Source organism: Somniosus microcephalus, chromosome 7 (genome assembly GCF_052327205.1).
Source record: "Somniosus microcephalus isolate GS21.2 chromosome 7, FLI_Smic_1.0, whole genome shotgun sequence".
Taxonomy (NCBI): Eukaryota; Metazoa; Chordata; class Chondrichthyes; order Squaliformes; family Somniosidae; genus Somniosus; species Somniosus microcephalus.
The window spans coordinates 77,201,347-77,221,077 of NC_140993.1; the positions used below are offsets into that span (position 1 = coordinate 77,201,347).

Below are 19,731 nucleotides of genomic sequence, written 5' to 3' on the forward strand. Positions count from 1 at the left end.
AGAATTAATTAGCAATCTTGTTGTATGAGGCCCCTTGGGTCGGAGCGATCATAATATGATAGAATTCTTCATTAAGATGGAGAATGAAGTAGTTGACTCAGAGACTAGGGTCCTGAATTTAAATAAAGGAAACTATGATGGTCTGAGGCGCGAGTTGGGTAGGATTGATTGGGGAATGTCACTCAAAGGGTTGACGGTGGATAGGCAATGGCAAGCATTCAAAGACTGCATGGATGAACTACAGAAATTGTTCAGCCCAGTATGGCATAAAAATAAAACAAAAAAGGTGACTCAACCGTGGCTAACAAGGGAAATTAGGGATAGCATAAGATCCAAGGAGAGGACATATAAATTGGCCAGAAAAAGCAGTAAACCTGAGGATTGGGAGCAGTTTAGGATTCAACAAAAGGAGGACAAAGGGATTAATTAAGGGGAAAATAGAATATGAAAGTAAGCTGCAGGGAACATAAAAACTGACTGTAAAAGCTTTTATAGATATGTGAAGAGAAAAAGATTGGTGCAGTCAAACGTAGGTCCCTCGCAGTCAGAATCAGGGGAATTTATAATGGGTAACAAAGAAATGGCAGACCAATTAAATACATATTTTGGTTCTGTCTTCACAAAGGAGGACACAAATAACCTCCCAGAGATGTCGGGGAACATAGGGTCTGACGAAGGGGAGGAACTGAAATAAATCAGTATTTGTAAGGAAATGGTGTTAAGGAAATTGATGGGACTGAAGGCCGATAAATCCCCAGGGCCTGATAATCTACATCCTAGGGTACTTAAGGAAGTGACCCTAGAAATAGTAGATGCATTGCTGATCATCTTCCAACATTCGATGGAATCTGGAACAGTACCCATGGATTGGAGGGTAGTTAATGTTACCCCACTATTCAAAAAAGGTGGTAGGGAGAAAACGGGGAATTACACACCGGTAAGCCTGACATCGGTAATGGGGAAAATGCTAGAGTCCATTTTAAAGGATGTAATAGCTGGAAAACAGTGACAGGATCGGACAAAGTCAACATGGCTTTACAAAAGGTAAATCGTGCTTGACTAATCTACTGGAATTTTTTGAGGATGTAACTGGTAAAATAGATAAGGGAGAACCAGTGGATGTGGTATATTTGGACTTTCAGAAGGCTTTCGATAAGGTCCCACATAAGAGGTTAGCGTGTAAAGTTAAGGCACATGGGATTGGGGGCAAGGTATTGACTTGGATAGAAAGCTGGTTGGCAGACAGAAAGCAAAGGGTTGGAATAAACGGGTCTTTTTCCGAGTGGCAGGCAGTGACTAGTGGGGTACCGCAGGGATCAGTCCTTGGACCCTAGCTATTAACAATATATATTAATGATCTAGACGAGGGAACTAGATGTAATATCTCCAAATTTGCAGACGACACAAAGCTAGGTGGGCGTGTGTGCTGTGAGGAGGATGCCGAGAAACTCCAGGATGATTTGGACAGGTTGGGTGATGGTCAGAAGCATGGCAGATGCAATATAACGTGGATAAATGTGAGGTTATCCACTTTGGTGGCAAAAACAGGAAGGCAGATTATTATCTGAATGGCAATAGATTGGGCGAAGGGGAAGTGCAACCAGACCTGGGTGTCCTTGTGCACCAGTCGCTGAAGGTAAGCATGTAGGTGCAGCAGGCGGTTAAAAAGGCAAATGGTATGTTGGCCTTCGTAGCGAGAGGCTTTGAGTACAGGAACAAGGATGTCTTGCTGCAGTTGTACAGGGCCTTGGTGAGACCACATCTTGAGTATTGTGTGCAGTTTTGGTCGCCTTATCTGAGGAAGGATGTTCTTGCCATGGAAGGAGTTCAGCGAAGATTCACCAGGCTGATACCTGGGATGGCAGGAATGACGTATGAGGAGAGATTGGGTCGATTGGGCTTGTACTCACTGGAGTTTAGAAGAATGAGAGGGGATCTCATTGAAACTTATAAAATTCTGACAGGACTGGACAGACTAGATGCAGGAAGGATGTTCCCGATGGTCGGGGAGTCCAGAACCAGGGGTCAGAGTCTAAGGATAAAGGGTATGCCATTTAGGACAGAAATGAGGAGGAATTTCTTCACCCAGACAGTGGTGAACCTGTGGAATTCTCTACCACAGAAAGCAGTAGAGGCCAATTCATTAAATATATTCAAGGAGTTGGATATATTTCTTAAGGCTAACGGGATCAAGGGGTATGGGGAGAAAGCAGGGACCGGGTACTGAATTTGGATGATCAGCCATGATCACATTGAATGGCCTACTCCTGCTCCTATCTTCTATGTTTCTATGATATACTTGTCTTAGAGGCAGTTCAACGAAGGTTCACTAGAATGATTCCTGGGATGAGAGGGTTGCCCTATGAGGAGAGATTGAGCTTATACTCTGGAGTTTTGAAGAATGAGAGGTAATCTCATTGAGACATATAAGATTGGATTTACATGATAGATGCTGAGAGATGGTTTCCCCTGCCTGGAGAGTCTAGAACTAAGGGGCATAGTCTCAGGATAAGGGGTTGGCCTTTTAATACAGAGATGAGGAGAAATTTCTTCACTCTGAGTGTTGTGAATCTTTGGAATTCTCTACCCAAAAGGGCTGTGGATGCTCAGTCATTGAGATAGATAGATTTTTGGATACTAAGAGAAATCAAGGGATATGGTGATCGGACGGGAAAGTGGAGTTGAGGTCAAAGATCAGCCATGATCTTATTGAATGGCAGAGCAGGCTCGAGGGGTCGTATTGCCTACTCTTGCTCCTAATTCTTATTTTCTTATGCACAGATTGTGAATCAAATTCTCACCCGTTTAAGTACAGTTTAAATTTAAAGAAAGATTAATTACTTATATTCAAGTTGCTACTGGATGGCAAGGCACCTCCAAAGTCAGTGGAAACAATGAATATAAATCACCCTAATATAAACTGGACGGCTTCCACAGAAGGTGGTAATGGTAACTGCTTCAGGAAGCAGTTCTTCAATATAAATAATACTGTATGTTCCATACCAAGGCGGCTTGAAATCCTGTGAAGCTTTATAACAATATTGGGAGCAGCAATCTGTAACTAGCTTAAATTTTGAATCTTTTGAAAATGCAGGAGAGAGCAGACACTTATCTTTCATTTTACATCACATATATAAACTATTACATTTAAACACATATATATAAAATTATAAAATAAATATTTAAAAAGTTTTGAGATGCACCTATATCACATGCACATTTCTGTGTCATCCTTAAAGCACATAAATGAAAACCAGCCTAACTTCTAATTAACCCAAGGGTCTAAAAAGAGCTTCAAAAAACAAAGACTTGCATTATTATTGCGACTCACAACCTCAAGCACTTCACAGCCAATGAAGCAATTTTTAAGTGTAGTCACTGTTGAAATATCGGAAACGTGGCAGCCAATTTACGCAAAGCAAGCTCCCACAAACAGCAATGTGATAATGACCAGATAATGTTTTAGTGATGTTGGTTGAGGGATAAATATTGATCAGGTCACTGGGGAGAATTCACCTGCTCTTCTTCGAAATAGTCCCATAGGATCTTTTACGTCTACCCTCTCGCTTCAGTTTAATGTCTTATCCAAAAGACGACACCTCTAACAGTGCAGCACTCCCTCAGTACTGCACTGAAGTGTCAGTCTAGAATACGTGCTCAAGTCTTTGGAGTGGGACTTTAACCCACAACCTTCTGACTCAAGTGAGAGTGCTACCCACTGAGCCACAGCTGACATCAGCCTCTAACTGACCCAAAGAAAGCACAATAATTACTCTTAATGGCCTTAAAGCGACACACCAAGTTACACGCTTCAGTATCAGAATAATATATTGTGCGTTACATGGCACAATGTTCCTGCCCTTATGAAGCATCGTGTCCTCCTCCCTACCGTGAGCACTGTCATGAGAAATCCATTGGTACTGTTCAATACATTAATACGAAGCACAACTTATTTGGTAATCTACTCACTTAATCATACTTGTGTGTTTTTAAAAAAAATTAACCAAAACTGGTGCAAAATTCTAAAGAAAACAAACTCATACATAAAAGCCTGTAACTGAAAGTACCTGACATCCCTTTTGAATGGAACTGTTCTGGGCAATTTATTCTATTTTGCCTTTTAAAATTTTATTCCACTGATAGTTATGAGAGAAAAGACCCATACTTGCCTAATGGACCCATTAGAGGTTCTCTCTTCTAGGGCAAATAATGCAAACAAAGCATCAAAATAAATATTTTACGTAAACCATGTGTAATAGCCAAATTGAAGTCAGTTTTGAAGTGCCTAACCCTCATGAATTAACAACAGGCAAAAAAATTAACAGTCTTACTTCAAAATAGAACACTGTGGCAATTATATTCCTTTATATGGGGAACAACCTGCCTTGAACACACCCTAATTTTAAAGAATTCTGGGATCTTTTGAGAAATAAGATGATTTCAAATTGACTTTGAACTCGGGCAACAATTGAAATAGTAAAGCCCAGAATGAATTTCCATTCAAAATTACATACATACATAGGATATACGGCACAGAAACAGGCCATTCAGCCCAACCAGTCCATGCCGGCGTTTATGCTCCACTCGAGCCTCCTCCAGTCTTTCTTCATCTAAATCTATAACCCTCTATTCCCTTCTCCCTCATATGCTTATCTAACCGCCCCTTAAATGCATCTATACTATTCACTTCAACCACTTCCTGTGGTAGTGAGTTCCACATTCTCACCACTCTCTGGGTTGCTATTCAGCATTCAGTCCCAGTTAGTTATAGCAAAAACACTATTCATAATTTATTGAGCATCAAACAAAAAATGACATCAGTTTTCATGCAAACTTAATCTGCATCCACTTTATTTTTGGTTCATGAAACCAGAGCGGTTATACTGCACAGTACCTTTATTGAACAGGAAGGAGAAAGAAAGCATGCTACCAAGAGTGGCTCGGTAGCACCACAACTGACCGAGCTGGCCGAGTCCTAAAGGACATAGCTGCCAGACTGGGTCTGCGACAGGTGGTGAGGGAACCAACAAGAGGGAAAAACCTACTTGATCTCGTCCTCACCAATCTACCTGTTGCAGATGCATCTGTCCATGACAGCATTGGTGGAAGTGACCACCGCACAGTCCTTGTGGAGACGAAGTCCCGTCTTCATGTTGAGGATACCCTCCACCGTGTTGTGTGGCACTACCACCGTGCTAAATGGGACAGATTTCGAACAGATCTGGCAACTCAAAACTGGGCATCCATGAGGCACTGTGGGCCATCAGCAGCAGCAGAATTGTATTCAACCACAATCTGTAACCTCATGGCCCGGCATATCCCTCACTCTACCATTACCATCAAGCCGGGAGATCAACCCTGGTTTAACGAAGAGTGCAGGAGAGCATGCCGGGAACAGCACTAGGCATACCGAAAAATTAGGTGTCAACCTGGTGAGGCTACAACACAGGACTACTTGCATGCCAAACAACGGAAGCAACATGCGATAGACAGAGGTAAGCGATCTCACAACCATCGGATCAAATCAAAGCTCTGCAGTCCTGCCACATCCAGTCGTGAGTGGCGGTGGACAATTAAACAGTTAACAGGAGGAGGAGGCTCCAAAAATATCCCCATCCTCAATGATGGTGGAGCCCAGCACGTGAGTGCAAAAGACAAGGCTGAAGCATTTGCAACTATCTTCAGCCAGAAGTGCCGAGTGGATGATCCATCTCAGCCTCCTCCTGAGGTCCCCAGCATCAAAGATGCCAGTCTTCCGCCCATTCAATTCACTCCACGTGATGTCAAGAAGCGGCTGAAGACACTGGATACTGCAAAGGCTATGGGCCCTGACAACATTCCGGCAATAGTACTGAAGACTTGTGCTCCAGAACTAGCTGCGCCCCTAGCCAAGCTGTTCCAGTACAGCTACAACACTGGCATCTACCCGGCAATGTGGAAAATTGCCCAAGTATGTCCTGTCTACAAAAAGCAGGACAAATCTGATCCAGCCAATTACTGTCCCATCAGTCTACTCTCAATCATCAGCAAAGTGATGGAAGGTGTCGTCGACAGTGCTATCAAGCGGCACTTACTCAGCAATAACCTGCTAACTGACGCCCAGTTTGGGTTCCACTAGGGCCACTCAGCTCCTGACCTCACTACAGCCTTGGTCCAAACCTGGACAAAGGAGCTGAATTCCAGAGGTGAGGTGAGAGTGACTGCCCTTGACATCAAGGCAGCATTTGATCGAGTGTGGCATCAAGGAGCCCTAGCAAAACTGAAGTCAATGGGAATCAAGGGGAAAACTCTCCATTGGTTGGAATCATACCTAGCACAAAGGAAGTTGGCTGTGGTTGTTGGAGGTCATTCATCCCAATCACATGACATCACTGCAGGAGTTCCTCAAGGCAGTGTCCTAGGCCCAACCATCTTCAGCTGTTTCATCAATGACCTTCCCTCCATCATAAGGTCAGAAGTGGGGATGTTCGCTGATGATTGCACACTGTTCAGCACCATTCGAGACTCGTCAGATGCTGACGCAGTCCGTGTCCATATGCAGCAAGACCTGGACAACATTCAGACTTGGGCTGACAAGTGGCAAGTAACATTCGCACCACACAAGTGCCAGGCAATGACCATCTCCAACAAGCGAGACTCTAACCATCTCCCCTTGACATTCAATGGCATTACCATCGCTGAATCCCCCACTATCAACATCCTGGGGGTTACCATTGATCAGAAACTGAACTGGACCAGCCATATAAATACTGTGGCTACAAGAGCAGGCCAGAGGCTGGGAATTCTGCGGCGAGTGTCTCACCTCCTGACTCCCCAAAGCCTTTCCACCATCTACAAGGCACAAGTCAGGAGTGTGATGGAATACTCTCCACTTGTCTGGATGAGTGCAGCTCCAACAACACTCAAGAAGCTCGACACCATTCAGGATAAAGCAGCCCGCTTGATTGGCACTCCATCCACCTTCAACATTCACTCTCTCCACCACCGGCGCACTGTGGCTGCAGTGTGTACCATCTACAAGATGCACTGCAGCAACTCGCCAAAGCTCCTTCAACAGCACCTTCCAAACACGCGACCTCTACCACTTAGAAGGACAAGGGCAGCAGACGCATGGGAACATCACCACCTACAAGTTCCCCTCCAAGCCACACACCATCCTGACTTGGACCTGTATCGCCGCTCCTTCACTGTCGCTGGGCCAAAATCCTGGAACTCCCTTCCTAACAGCATTGTGGGTGTACCTACACCATATGGACTGCAGCGGTTCAAGAAGGCGGCTCACCACCATCTTCTCAAGGGCAATTAGGGATGGGCACTAAATGCAGGCTTAGCCAGCCAGCGATGCCCACATCCCATCAATGAATAAAAAATAAATGCCCATCACTGTCTAATTGCTCTTGTTCTCCCTTATCCAGCTCTTCCTTTTATAGAGTGGATTTTATGCAACCCACCCAGTACACAACCCGCTTTAGTACTGACAGGCAACATTTGAACTAAAGGAGAAACAAAATGGACATGTAGAGATTTTTTTAAAATTCTCCCCTGCTCTTTATTTAAAAACCTCACTAGCTAGTAAAGTAGCAGCGAGCACGTCAAGTGGAAAAAGACACCACAGAAGGTAAGCAGAAGAAAGGGCAAGAGCAGTCAGGACAAAGTTGGTCATGTTCTTGAGCAAGTGGGATTTCTCAATGAAGCTGTGCTGCCTGTTTACTCTACAACTCTAATGACCTAGACTGTGCAACAAGAGCTAAAAATGAATGGATGATTTGAGAGTCTGCTAGGTAACGCTTATCCAGTGTATAAAATAGAAAAAGAATTAACTTTATATGTACTTTTCATATCCTCAGGACATCCCAAAGGACTTAACAGCAAAATGGAAGGAAATGGATGAAATGGCATAAAAATCAGATATCCTTTTTGCATACTAACTGAGTTACAAGAGCAGTTACATAGTTTTTGGGGAAAAAATCTCCATGTTCCAGCAAGGAGGGAAGAAAGAATCACAGATAACATCAACCATGCAAGGCATGATGTTTCCAATAGTGTATTAGTGCATGCTGGTTATAACGAATAATGTCTTATTTTAACAGTCAAGTGTAGAAATTTACAGTTGAAAACTTATATAAACCTAAACTCACTTTTCCCCCTTGACATTTTAAAAAACTATTTGGTGTGATGATATGACTGCTGACAGTGGAAGAACTTCCAGTGCCTGCATGGTAAAAAAAATCTGAAAAAAAAACAAGAAAATTCTCAGAAATGAAACTGCAGGTAAGCAGGCAACTGCTTTTGTGTCTTACATTTGAAAATCAAAATTAGAATTAGGAAAGAGTGACTAAAATTTTAGATTTTGCAATAAATACTGAAATCCTGTGAGGTTTTAAGTAAAGAAATGAATTTTGTTGGTGACCCAACAAGTATTTCCTGTTGAAAACATCTGGATAAACAAAATTTAACAACGAGGACTTTACAAAATTTGCGTGGATAAACAAACAGCAATTAAACACATCCCTTTCTAAAAAAAAATCACAACTAAGTTTCTTTTTCCACTCCCTTCTCCCCTGCCCTCATCAGGGAACGTACATGTACACGAGATGTCGACATATGTGTACACATGTATATGTATACACACTGCACCATAAAGGAAAGGATGGAAGTTTTAGATTTCAGGTGCTTAAATTGGACTAATTTGGATTCCAAGCAGTTCTTCCAAGTGGTGGAGAAGGCTGTCCTGCTGGGTTATATAAAGGTTAGTGATCTCACAAAACAATTACACTAAGACAATTATAAAAAGATACGTGTCAAATATTCCAAGATAGTGATGTCCCAGATGTAGTCATAGTAGGAGTCCATTGCATCGTGACTGAAATTAGAAATGAAAACATAAGTTAGGAACTGTACATATAACTTTCACATTAAAGTTTGATTTCTGTCTATTAGCAGGTTCTTCCTCATTCTTCAAATGACACCATCTTCTGCATATTGATCAATAAGCTTAGTTGTCTAATGAGGAAAAAAAATCATTAAAAAATCATACACACCTCCGTTCAGTCCGTAAGGGTGACCCCGAGCTTCCGGTCGCCTGTCATTTTAATTCAACGCTCCATTCCCACTCGGACCTCACCGTCCTTGACCTCTTGTATTGTTCCACAGAAGCGCAACGTAAACTCGAGGAACAGCACCTCATCTTCCGATTAGGCACTCTGCAGCCTTCCGGACTCAATATCGAGTTCAACAATTTCAGATCATAACCTCGGCCCCTATTTCATTTTTTCTTGTAATTTTTCCACTCCTTTCCCCCCCCCTCCCCCTTTCCTTTTGTTTCTCTCTCACACCTGGCAGCTATCCCTTGCCCTGCCAGTACACTTTACACCCAATCTCAGCCTATTACCATCTCGTCTAGCTTCTAACACCTTTTATTGTCTCTTTTTTACTTCTTTTGTTTCTTTTATTCTTTTGTCCGATCGCAGCCCTGCCTCCGATCTATCTTTTCTTTCCAGTTTTGAAGAAGGGTTCGACCCGAAACGTCAACTCAAATTTCTGTCCACGGATGTTGCCTGACCTGCTGAGTTTTTCCAGCATTTTCTGTTGTTATTTCGGATTTCCAACATCCGCAGTATTTTGCTATCATAAATATTAACATGTTCGCAGGACACCATCTCAAATTCCTGTTGTTACACAAGTGAATCTTAAATTGGCTGACAAGCGGCTGAAAGAAAGCTTTAAGAGCTGTATTATGATGCTGGATGGAACTTGGCAGGCCAGACTTTAACCTCAGATTCATCAAATACTGCAAGTAGTCCGAAACAGAGGATTAGCTTCCCTTGAAGATACCTGCTGGCTCCATCTGTGAACTGTGCCAAGATAGCCAATCTCAGCTTGGAGTGGTAGGCCCCTCATTCTAGAAAGAGGAGAATTGGTCAAGATTCCTGCTTCTCCTCCCCCCCTCGCAAATCTATATATTTGCATATTTAAGCAACATTAGCAGGTGGGTTAATAAAGGGCTACCAAAGCCAATGGAACTATACCCCAACATGGGTTAATAAAGGGCTACCAAAGCCAATGGAACTATACCCCAACATGGGTTAATAAAGGGCTACCAAAGCCAATGGAACTATACCCCAACATGGGTTAATAAAGGGCTACCAAAGCCAATGGAACTATACCCCAACATGGGTTAATAAAGGGCTACCAAAGCCAATGGAACTATACCCCAACATGGGTTAATAAAGGGCTACCAAAGCCAATGGAACTATACCCCAACATGGGTTAATAAAGGGCTACCAAAGCCAATGGAACTATACCCCAACATGGGTTAATAAAGGGCTACTAAAGCCAATGGAACTATACCCCAACATGGGTTAATAAAGGGCTACCAAAGCCAATGGAACTATACCCCAACATGGGTTAATAAAGGGCTACTAAAGCCAATGGAGCTATACCCTAACATGGGTTAATAAAGGGCTACCAAAGCCAATGGAACTATACCCTAACATGGGTTAATAAAGGGCTACTAAAGCCAATGGAACTATACCCCAACATGGGTTAATAAAGGGCTACCAAAGCCAATGGAACTATACCCCAACATGGGTTAATAAAGGGCTACTAAAGCCAATGGAGCTATACCCCAACATGGGTTAATAAAGGGCTACCAAAGCCAATGGAACTATACCCTAACATGGGTTAATAAAGGGCTACTAAAGCCAATGGAACTATACCCCAACATGGGTTAATAAAGGGCTACCAAAGCCAATGGAACTATACCCCAACATGGGTTAATAAAGGGCTACTAAAGCCAATGGAACTATACCCCAACATGGGTTAATAAAGGGCTACTAAAGCCAATGGAACTATACCCTAACATGGGTTAATAAAGGGCTACCAAAGCCAATGGAACTATACCCTAACATGGGTTAATAAAGGGCTACCAAAGCCAATGGAACTATACCCCAACATGGGTTAATAAAGGGCTACTAAAGCCAATGGAACTATACCCCAACATGGGTTAATAAAGGGCTACTAAAGCCAATGGAACTATACCCCAACATGGGTTAATAAAGGGCTACTAAAGCCAATGGAGCTATACCCTAACATGGGTTAATAAAGGGCTACCAAAGCCAATGGAACTATACCCTAACATGGGTTAATAAAGGGCTACCAAAGCCAATGGAACTATACCCTAACATGGGTTAATAAAGGGCTACCAAAGCCAATGGAACTATACCCCAACATGGGTTAATAAAGGGCTACCAAAGCCAATGGAGCTATACCCCAACATGGGTTAATAAAGGGCTACCAAAGCCAATGGAACTATACCCTAACATGGGTTAATAAAGGGCTACTAAAGCCAATGGAACTATACCCCAACATGGGTTAATAAAGGGCTACTAAAGCCAATGGAGCTATACCCTAACATGGGTTAATAAAGGGCTACCAAAGCCAATGGAACTATACCCCAACATGGGTTAATAAAGGGCTACTAAAGCCAATGGAGCTATACCTCAACATGGGTTAATAAAGGGCTACCAAAGCCAATGGAACTATACCCCAACATGGGTTAATAAAGGGCTACCAAAGCCAATGGAACTATACCCCAACATGGGTTAATAAAGGGCTACTAAAGCCAATGGAGCTATACCCCAACATGGGTTAATAAAGGGCTACTAAAGCCAATGGAGCTATACCCCAACATGGGTTAATAAAGGGCTACTAAAGCCAATGGAGCTATACCCTAACATGGGTTAATAAAGGGCTACCAAAGCCAATGGAACTATACCCCAACATGGGTTAATAAAGGGCTACTAAAGCCAATGGAACTATACCCTAACATGGGTTAATAAAGGGCTACCAAAGCCAATGGAACTATACCCCAACATGGGTTAATAAAGGGCTACTAAAGCCAATGGAGCTATACCCCAACATGGGTTAATAAAGGGCTACTAAAGCCAATGGAGCTATACCCTAACATGGGTTAATAAAGGGCTACCAAAGCCAATGGAACTATACCCCAACATGGGTTAATAAAGGGCTACCAAAGCCAATGGAACTATACCCCAACATGGGTTAATAAAGGGCTACTAAAGCCAATGGAGCTATACCCCAACATGGGTTATAAAGGGCTACTAAAGCCAATGGAGCTATACCCTAACATGGGTTAATAAAGGGCTACCAAAGCCAATGGAACTATACCCCAACATGGGTTAATAAAGGGCTACCAAAGCCAATGGAACTATACCCTAACATGGGTTAATAAAGGGCTACCAAAGCCAATGGAACTATACCCCAACATGGGTTAATAAAGGGCTACTAAAGCCAATGGAACTATACCCCAACATGGGTTAATAAAGGGCTACCAAAGCCAATGGAACTATACCCCAACATGGGTTAATAAAGGGCTACCAAAGCCAATGGAACTATACCCCAACATGGGTTAATAAAGGGCTACTAAAGCCAATGGAACTATACCCCAACATGGGTTAATAAAGGGCTACCAAAGCCAATGGAACTATACCCCAACATGGGTTAATAAAGGGCTACCAAAGCCAATGGAGCTATACCCCAACATGGGTTAATAAAGGGCTACTAAAGCCAATGGAGCTATACCCTAACATGGGTTAATAAAGGGCTACTAAAGCCAATGGAACTATACCCTAACATGGGTTAATAAAGGGCTACCAAAGCCAATGGAACTATACCCCAACATGGGTTAATAAAGGGCTACCAAAGCCAATGGAACTATACCCTAACATGGGTTAATAAAGGGCTACCAAAGCCAATGGAACTCTACCCTAACATGGGTTAATAAAGGGCTACCAAAGCCAATGGAACTATACCCCAACATGGGTTAATAAAGGGCTACCAAAGCCAATGGAACTATACCCCAACATGGGTTAATAAAGGGCTACCAAAGCCAATGGAACTATACCCTAACATGGGTTAATAAAGGGCTACCAAAGCCAATGGAACTATACCCTAACATGGGTTAATAAAGGGCTACCAAAGCCAATGGAACTATACCCCAACATGGGTTAATAAAGGGCTACCAAAGCCAATGGAACTATACCCCAACATGGGTTAATAAAGGGCTACCAAAGCCAATGGAACTATACCCTAACATGGGTTAATAAAGGGCTACCAAAGCCAATGGAACTATACCCTAACATGGGTTAATAAAGGGCTACCAAAGCCAATGGAACTATACCCTAACATGGGTTAATAAAGGGCTACCAAAGCCAATGGAACTATACCCCAACATGGGTTAATAAAGGGCTACCAAAGCCAATGGAACTATACCCTAACATGGGTTAATAAAGGGCTACCAAAGCCAATGGAACTATACCCCAACATGGGTTAATAAAGGGCTACCAAAGCCAATGGAACTATACCCTAACATGAGGTGCCATCTCAGGGGAGGAGCAAAGAAAAGGAAAATATAGTAGGTGGAGGGGAACAAAAAGAAAATGCAGGGCAACTGACAATGCTTTACCTAAATGATGTCTGGAAAACTATGGCATTGCTTGGCATGATGAAAAACTTCATAATTAGCTTCAGATGTGGAACCACTGAAGATTAGAGAAAAGAACAAAGTAGCAACCCTACATACAGTACGCAAAAAAAGGGCATTGTAACCATGGCATCCAAACATTTTACAGGACACCGAGCCAAAAATTTTGCCTGACTTTATTCATCAATCTATTGATAACAAGTGAGAAGATCATTTATTATTGTATTTGGGTATACAGTACCTGTTTTGCTCCTGTAAAGCTTTGAAGGCAGTCATATAATCCACCTCTCTGAGGAATTGACACAAAATTGCCACCTGTTAAAAGGAAAAGCACCTTCAATATTTTATTGACATTTAAAACTGACATTTCTTACTGGTACTGTTTTGATGTATTTACTTTTAAAATCTTCCTTTCTGATGTCATCTTGTAGGGGACTATGTAGCTAAATCTGTTATTGTAATATCCTTTCACCTTTGGGACCATGGTTCTAATCCAGCACAGAAAGATACAATGGCCCAGAAATTCGGGTCGGGGGCTTCCCGCAGTTGCAAGCCCCCGACTTACACTTACCTAGCGCGCCGGCAGTTGACCTCTTGGCCTGCGTGGAATTCCTCTCCGAGGCCTGTCCCAGAGGCCGGCGTGCTATGCTGGCGTGTCCCAGGGGCGTAGTTAGTGCGAAGCGTCCCCTGGGATCACGTGAGCAACAGGCAGCCAATCGGAGCAGGGAATGCTCCATTCATAAGTCTTGACAGATAGACCTGTCAAAACGTATAAATGCTGAGGCTGTAAAACTGTACTTTACCTTCAAATAAATTTTAAAAAAACATCACACTTTGTAAATAAACTATAAATGACATTAAATAACTATTTTAAACAAAAATTTAAATTTTTGAAAAAAATAATTTTATAAAAAAACAGGGCTAAAAATAAACTTACCTTGCTTTAAAGTATTTAAAAGTAAAAAACCTGTGGAAAAAATGTTTTAATTTTAAATAATTGACCACTTACCTTTGAAAATGAAGTCCTTACAGCTGCTTTTTACATTTCTAAAATGTACAGACTTACCCGCACGTTAAAACCTGGAAAAAAAAAAGTTCAACGCGCACGTGCAGACTCCCGCGCGCACGCGTTCGACCTCTGAACCCCTTGGTTCAGAGGATCGGAAGTGCCGGTTTCCCGCGCATGCGTCCAGCACTTCCATCGGGTCCACGCGTGAGTACTCCGTCCGTACTCACGCGTTGGGACCCGAATTTCTGGGCCAATATAAATTACCTCTCTTTTGACACCTGATCAATAGGAGTTAAGCAATCTCAAAGAGATTCTAGTGTAAATGAAGCTGCAGCACAAAACTGCTCCCAAACTCATCTCATTTGGCATAAGTTATTTGGCTACATTACTGGACTGGCTACATTACAGAGAACAATTGCAGATTATGAATTTAAATTCAGTCTAAAACAAATCTGGAAATAAAAAGCTGGTAACAGTAAAAGTGACCATGAAGCTGTCGGACTGTCATAAAATCCCAACTGGTTCACTAATGTCCGTTAGAGAAGGAAACCTGCTGTCATTACCTGGTCTGCCTCCAGTCCCACACCAATGTGAATGACTTTTCACTTCTTTCTGAAGTGGCCTAATAATCCACTCAGTTATATCAAACTGTTAAAAAGAATAAGATCAGCACTGTGGGAGTACCTTCACCGCATGGACTGCAGCGGTTCAAGAAGGCGACCCACTGACACCATCTCCGGGTAAGTAGGGATGGGCAATAAATGCCAGCCTTGCCAGCGATGCCCACACACCACAAATGAATGTTTAAAAAGAGCTCCCCACATGGGTTAGTTGATAAGTTTGTTGCTTAGCGTGCAACTGAACCATGAAGATCATATTCCCAGGTAATGACAATGGTAGTGCTCCAACTGCTCACCTGGTTGGGAGCAGTAAGCTGCTTTAAACAAAGTTCAGCATCAAAAAAAAAAAATGGGGACTGCCATCATTCACATCCACACGGCAAAAGAAAAGTTAAGTAGGGACACTCGACCTTTAAGAAATTATACTCTTAGCCAAATACTGATTGACGCCCTTAATTCTTTGCTCAGTGGTAGCAGGGAAAGCACTTTAAATCACAACTATGCCAGTGTTTACATATACAGAAGCCCAGTGTTTTGGACCAAAGCACCATTGAAACTAATGGCGCTATTGGCTCAACTGGATTGCTTTTTCCAAATATCCTCATAGCTATGTTAGGCACAAACCATTGGAATATTCATGGAATAGTCTCCTCACAGCAGAATCTGGTGAATAGTGAGTGTGGGAATGAAGTGAAATAGAGGGAAGAACATGCTAACCCACAACCCAATAGGATAAGGGTTAGCACCATGTCCCCCTGCAGCATATTCTCACTGTCAGCCATTACATTCAAGTACTTCTCCACAGAGAGTAATACTCAATAGGCAAGCAGCCATATTTCATTCCCACTCAAATAGAACAAATCATATATTCAGCCCTCAATATACAGGAAACTTTCGTTTAACCAGAGGTTAAATGTCCGGAAAGCTCTATCTACCGGCAAAATTCAGGAGCCGTTTCCTATAAGTTTCTTTACTTCTCATTGCTTTTTTTTTTTTCCAGTCAGGCTCTGCAAGGTCTAGCTGAAGCTGTTGCTTAGCTACAGAGACGCTTTTAAGCTGCGGCCGACTGTTTTGAAGCTGGGTTTGTTGATTCACACGGAGCTGAAAAGCTCCGTATGTTTTAACATTAGCGCTGGTTTCTACGGCAGTTTTGATGGTATGGCACCAGCTCGGTCCAGTCAGTGCCGGATACCAGAAAGTTTCCTGTACACAGGAGGGTACATTCCATCCACTATGGGGAAGTTTAGCATTTGGCTTATACAAATTTAGAAGAATAGGTCATCTATATTAGAGCTTGCGATAAATCAAACATTATTAAATAAATATTTTTTACTTACTTGGGTGTGGCAATTTAACATTGAACAGCATTTGATCATTCTCTTCAGAACCTTAAAAATATCAATGTAGCACAAAAAAATAAAATTAGATAAAAAGAAAGTAATGAGCTGTGCAGTTATCTTGTTGGTCAACACATAGAAACATAGAAGATAGGAGCAGGAGTAGGCCATTCGGCCCCTCGAGCCTGCTCCGCCATTCAATGCGATCATGGCTGATCATCCAAATTCAGTACCCGGTCCCTGCTTTCTCCCCATACCCCTTGATCCCTTTAGCCTTAAGAAATATATCCAACTCCTTCTTGAATATATTTAATGAATTGACCTCTACTGCCTTCTGTGGTCAAGAATTCCACAGGTTCACCACTCTCTGGGTGAAGAAATTCCTCCTCATTTCTGTCCTAAATGGCCTACCCCTTATCCTTAGACTGTGACCCCTGGTTCTGGACTCCCCGACCATCGGGAACATCCTTCCTGCATCTAGTCTGTCCAGTCCTGTCAGAATTTTATAAGTTTCAATGAGATCCCCTCTCATTCTTCTAAACTCCAGCGAGTACAAGCCCAATCGACCCAATCTCTCCTCATACGTCATTCCTGCCATCCCAGGTATCAGCCTGGTGAATCTTCGCTGAACTCCTTCCATGGCAAGAACATCCTTCCTCAGATAAGGCGACCAAAACTGCACACAATACTCAGGTGGTTCCAGTATACATTCCCCCTAGAGAAGCAACATCATTTCCTATGCATCATGACTATCTTCCTGAGTTTTTTTTTGCCATTAACACACTATGGACTTTTGTGTCAGCTGCTGTGAAGTTGAAGATCAAACCCAAAGAAAGAATCAGTTGTGAATGCATCTGTCTGACCATGGGACCATAGGGCAATAAGAGTGAATTTGCCAGCATCGTCCCACATCCCAAGAACAAATAATAAAAAAGTTACTGGGACATTCGGCAAATTTTTTTGACACTTTTCATCCACCAAGAATCTTATGGTTTTATATTATAAATACTGCTCTTCAGTCACAGCTGGCGGATCAGAGTTATGGTGCGAGCCGTGAGCTGGATTCTGCCTAGTGACAACAGAAGTGAGGATTCTCTTTTAACGTTACAAAACATTGAAAATTAAGTCAACCAATTGGAATTTCTTTATAACACTTGGCTTTGCATTGGGCTGGGGTTGTACTACAGACTCATGGAGATGATCTCACATTACTTGCCTCAAGTACAATGGGGATTCAGATTGCTAATCTGAGACTAATTACAATGCTGCTTTTAAATTGCTGTGCATCGAAAACCACTTCAGAATGAAGCAAAAGCTCTAGTATAATATGATTAAAGTTTCACATGTAATGTTTTTCTATAATAACTTGAACCCGTGTTAATGCTCTTAAAAAACTGCTTAAAATAAGTCAGATACCATAAAAGCTAGCATTTAGATCACACCAACAAACCAGGAGATGAGAAAACTTCATTACATGAATTTGAACATTTTCCTAGTAAGCTGACGCTTTGTCACACTTAATCAATACTTTGATTTTTACTGTAAGTAAACATAGAAACATAGAAGATAGGAGCAGGAGTAGGCCATTCGGCCCCTCGAGCCTGCTCCGCCATTTAATGAGATCATGGCTGATCATGGCTAAAGAATTGGAGATGTACATATATGTGTGTGTTATATAGATGGACACTACAACACACTGAAGGTGAGGTAGAGCCAAAGCCATTAAAGCAAAGTAGGGCAACAGATTTTGAAAACATAAGTTTTCAGACGTACTAATTTCCTCCTCCCTCTCCTAAAAGTATTATTTGCTTGCTAGGGTATGATGACAGAAGAACTGAATCTCTAGAACCTTGTACAAGGGGCTATTATATATGTGCATCTTAATATTGAGTATTGGCAGGCTATTCAACTGTTGGGCTATCACAGTCAAACCCAATCCTGTCCTTTCCCATGCATTTCCAGCATAGTCACTGGGTAGCAGTTTCCAGCATTCATTTTTGGAGTAAAAAAAAGAGAACATGACACTTTACTACAGCTATTGCACTGGATTTTGCAGAATACTGCTAGAGTCAGCTTTTTCACTTGAAGACAGTAAAACATCCATACATCGCTAATGCACTGGAGTGGAGTCAAAAGCCTCATTCAAAAATGAAATGTCTTGAGGCCGGCAAAGCACAACAGATAAAACAAAGGCCAATGGGAATTTCCATCTGTAGTTCCCTTTCCTGATCCCTCTTACCATGTCTGTGTACACATCGGAAGGAACGCCTTTATTGAAAAAGTCTGAACAAATGGCACCAGCTTGAAGGTAAAAATGCAGAGCTGCTGAAAACTGATTGGTTGCTAGAAGGTTAGAAAATAAAAATGTTACATGAAATTCTACATTCAAGTAGTTTGGTATTCAAATCACAACACAGGAACAGTACATAAAATGATTCATAGTAGAATCTTAAGAGTTACACATTTTATGCATGATGTCCATATTTAACATTTCAAGCACGGAAAACAAGATTTCTCTCATCTGGATGCCTTCAGGGTCTGGGGGGGGAGGGGGTTGCTAACAATTTACTTATTGACAGAATTTCTTCCAGTTTTGATAAAAATAGATTAATTGAGCTGTTTACATGCCAACCTACTAAGTTTGGACTTTCAATTGGCTGAAAATCTGGCCTTTAAAGACAGCTTTTCAGTTGGTAAAACCCTAGTTTAAAAAAAACATTGAACCTTCAGCAGACACCAAAAGAAATATGGTATGTAAAAGGATATAAAGCTGTATTTCTAAGGGAACAAAATGGTTACAAATGACAAATCGCTTTCATCAACCTAACACATCTCTGCAGAGAGAGGCACACTGATAGCAACCACACAATGGGAACACAGCAACATGTGCTCCAACCAATCTCTGAAGGGGGGGGGGGGGCTCAGCAAAAAATGTTCGGTAACCTTTGTACTAGAGTACGGTAGCATAGTGGACTAGTAATTCAGAGGCCTGGACCAATGATCCAGAGACGCGAGTTCAAATCCGACCACGGCAGCTGGGGAATTTAAATTCAGTTAATTAAATAAATCTGGAATAAACTAGTATCAGTAATGGTGACATAAAAAAATTGTTATAAAAACCCATCTGGTTCACTAATGTCCTTTAGGGAAGGAAATCTGTTGTCCTTATTGATCTGGCCTATATGTGACTCCAGACCCACAGCAATGTGGTTGACTCTTAACTACCCTCTGAAATGGCCTAGGAAGCCACTCAGTTGTAAG

The 19,731-nt window shown here is 42.0% G+C and overlaps 1 protein-coding gene across 7 annotated transcripts in view; it reads right to left on the minus strand.

Annotated features, from left to right (window-relative positions):
* ints8 (integrator complex subunit 8) overlaps positions 1–19,731 on the minus strand; it is a 170,973-nt gene that overhangs the window by 45,913 nt on the left and 105,329 nt on the right. For all 7 annotated transcript variants that reach the window (XR_015078983.1, XR_015078982.1, XM_085992630.1 and 4 more), the window contains 4 exons: positions 18,710–18,813; positions 16,471–16,521; positions 13,746–13,819; positions 8,799–8,863 (listed from right to left, as the gene is read on the minus strand). Coding sequence is in view for 5 of the 7 variants with exons in the window: in XM_085992630.1 (XP_085848756.1) it covers positions 8,799–8,863; positions 13,746–13,819; positions 16,471–16,521; positions 18,710–18,813 (294 nt within the window). In the remaining 2 variants the exon portion in view is untranslated. The remainder of the gene's footprint in view (positions 1–8,798; positions 8,864–13,745; positions 13,820–16,470; positions 16,522–18,709; positions 18,814–19,731) is intronic.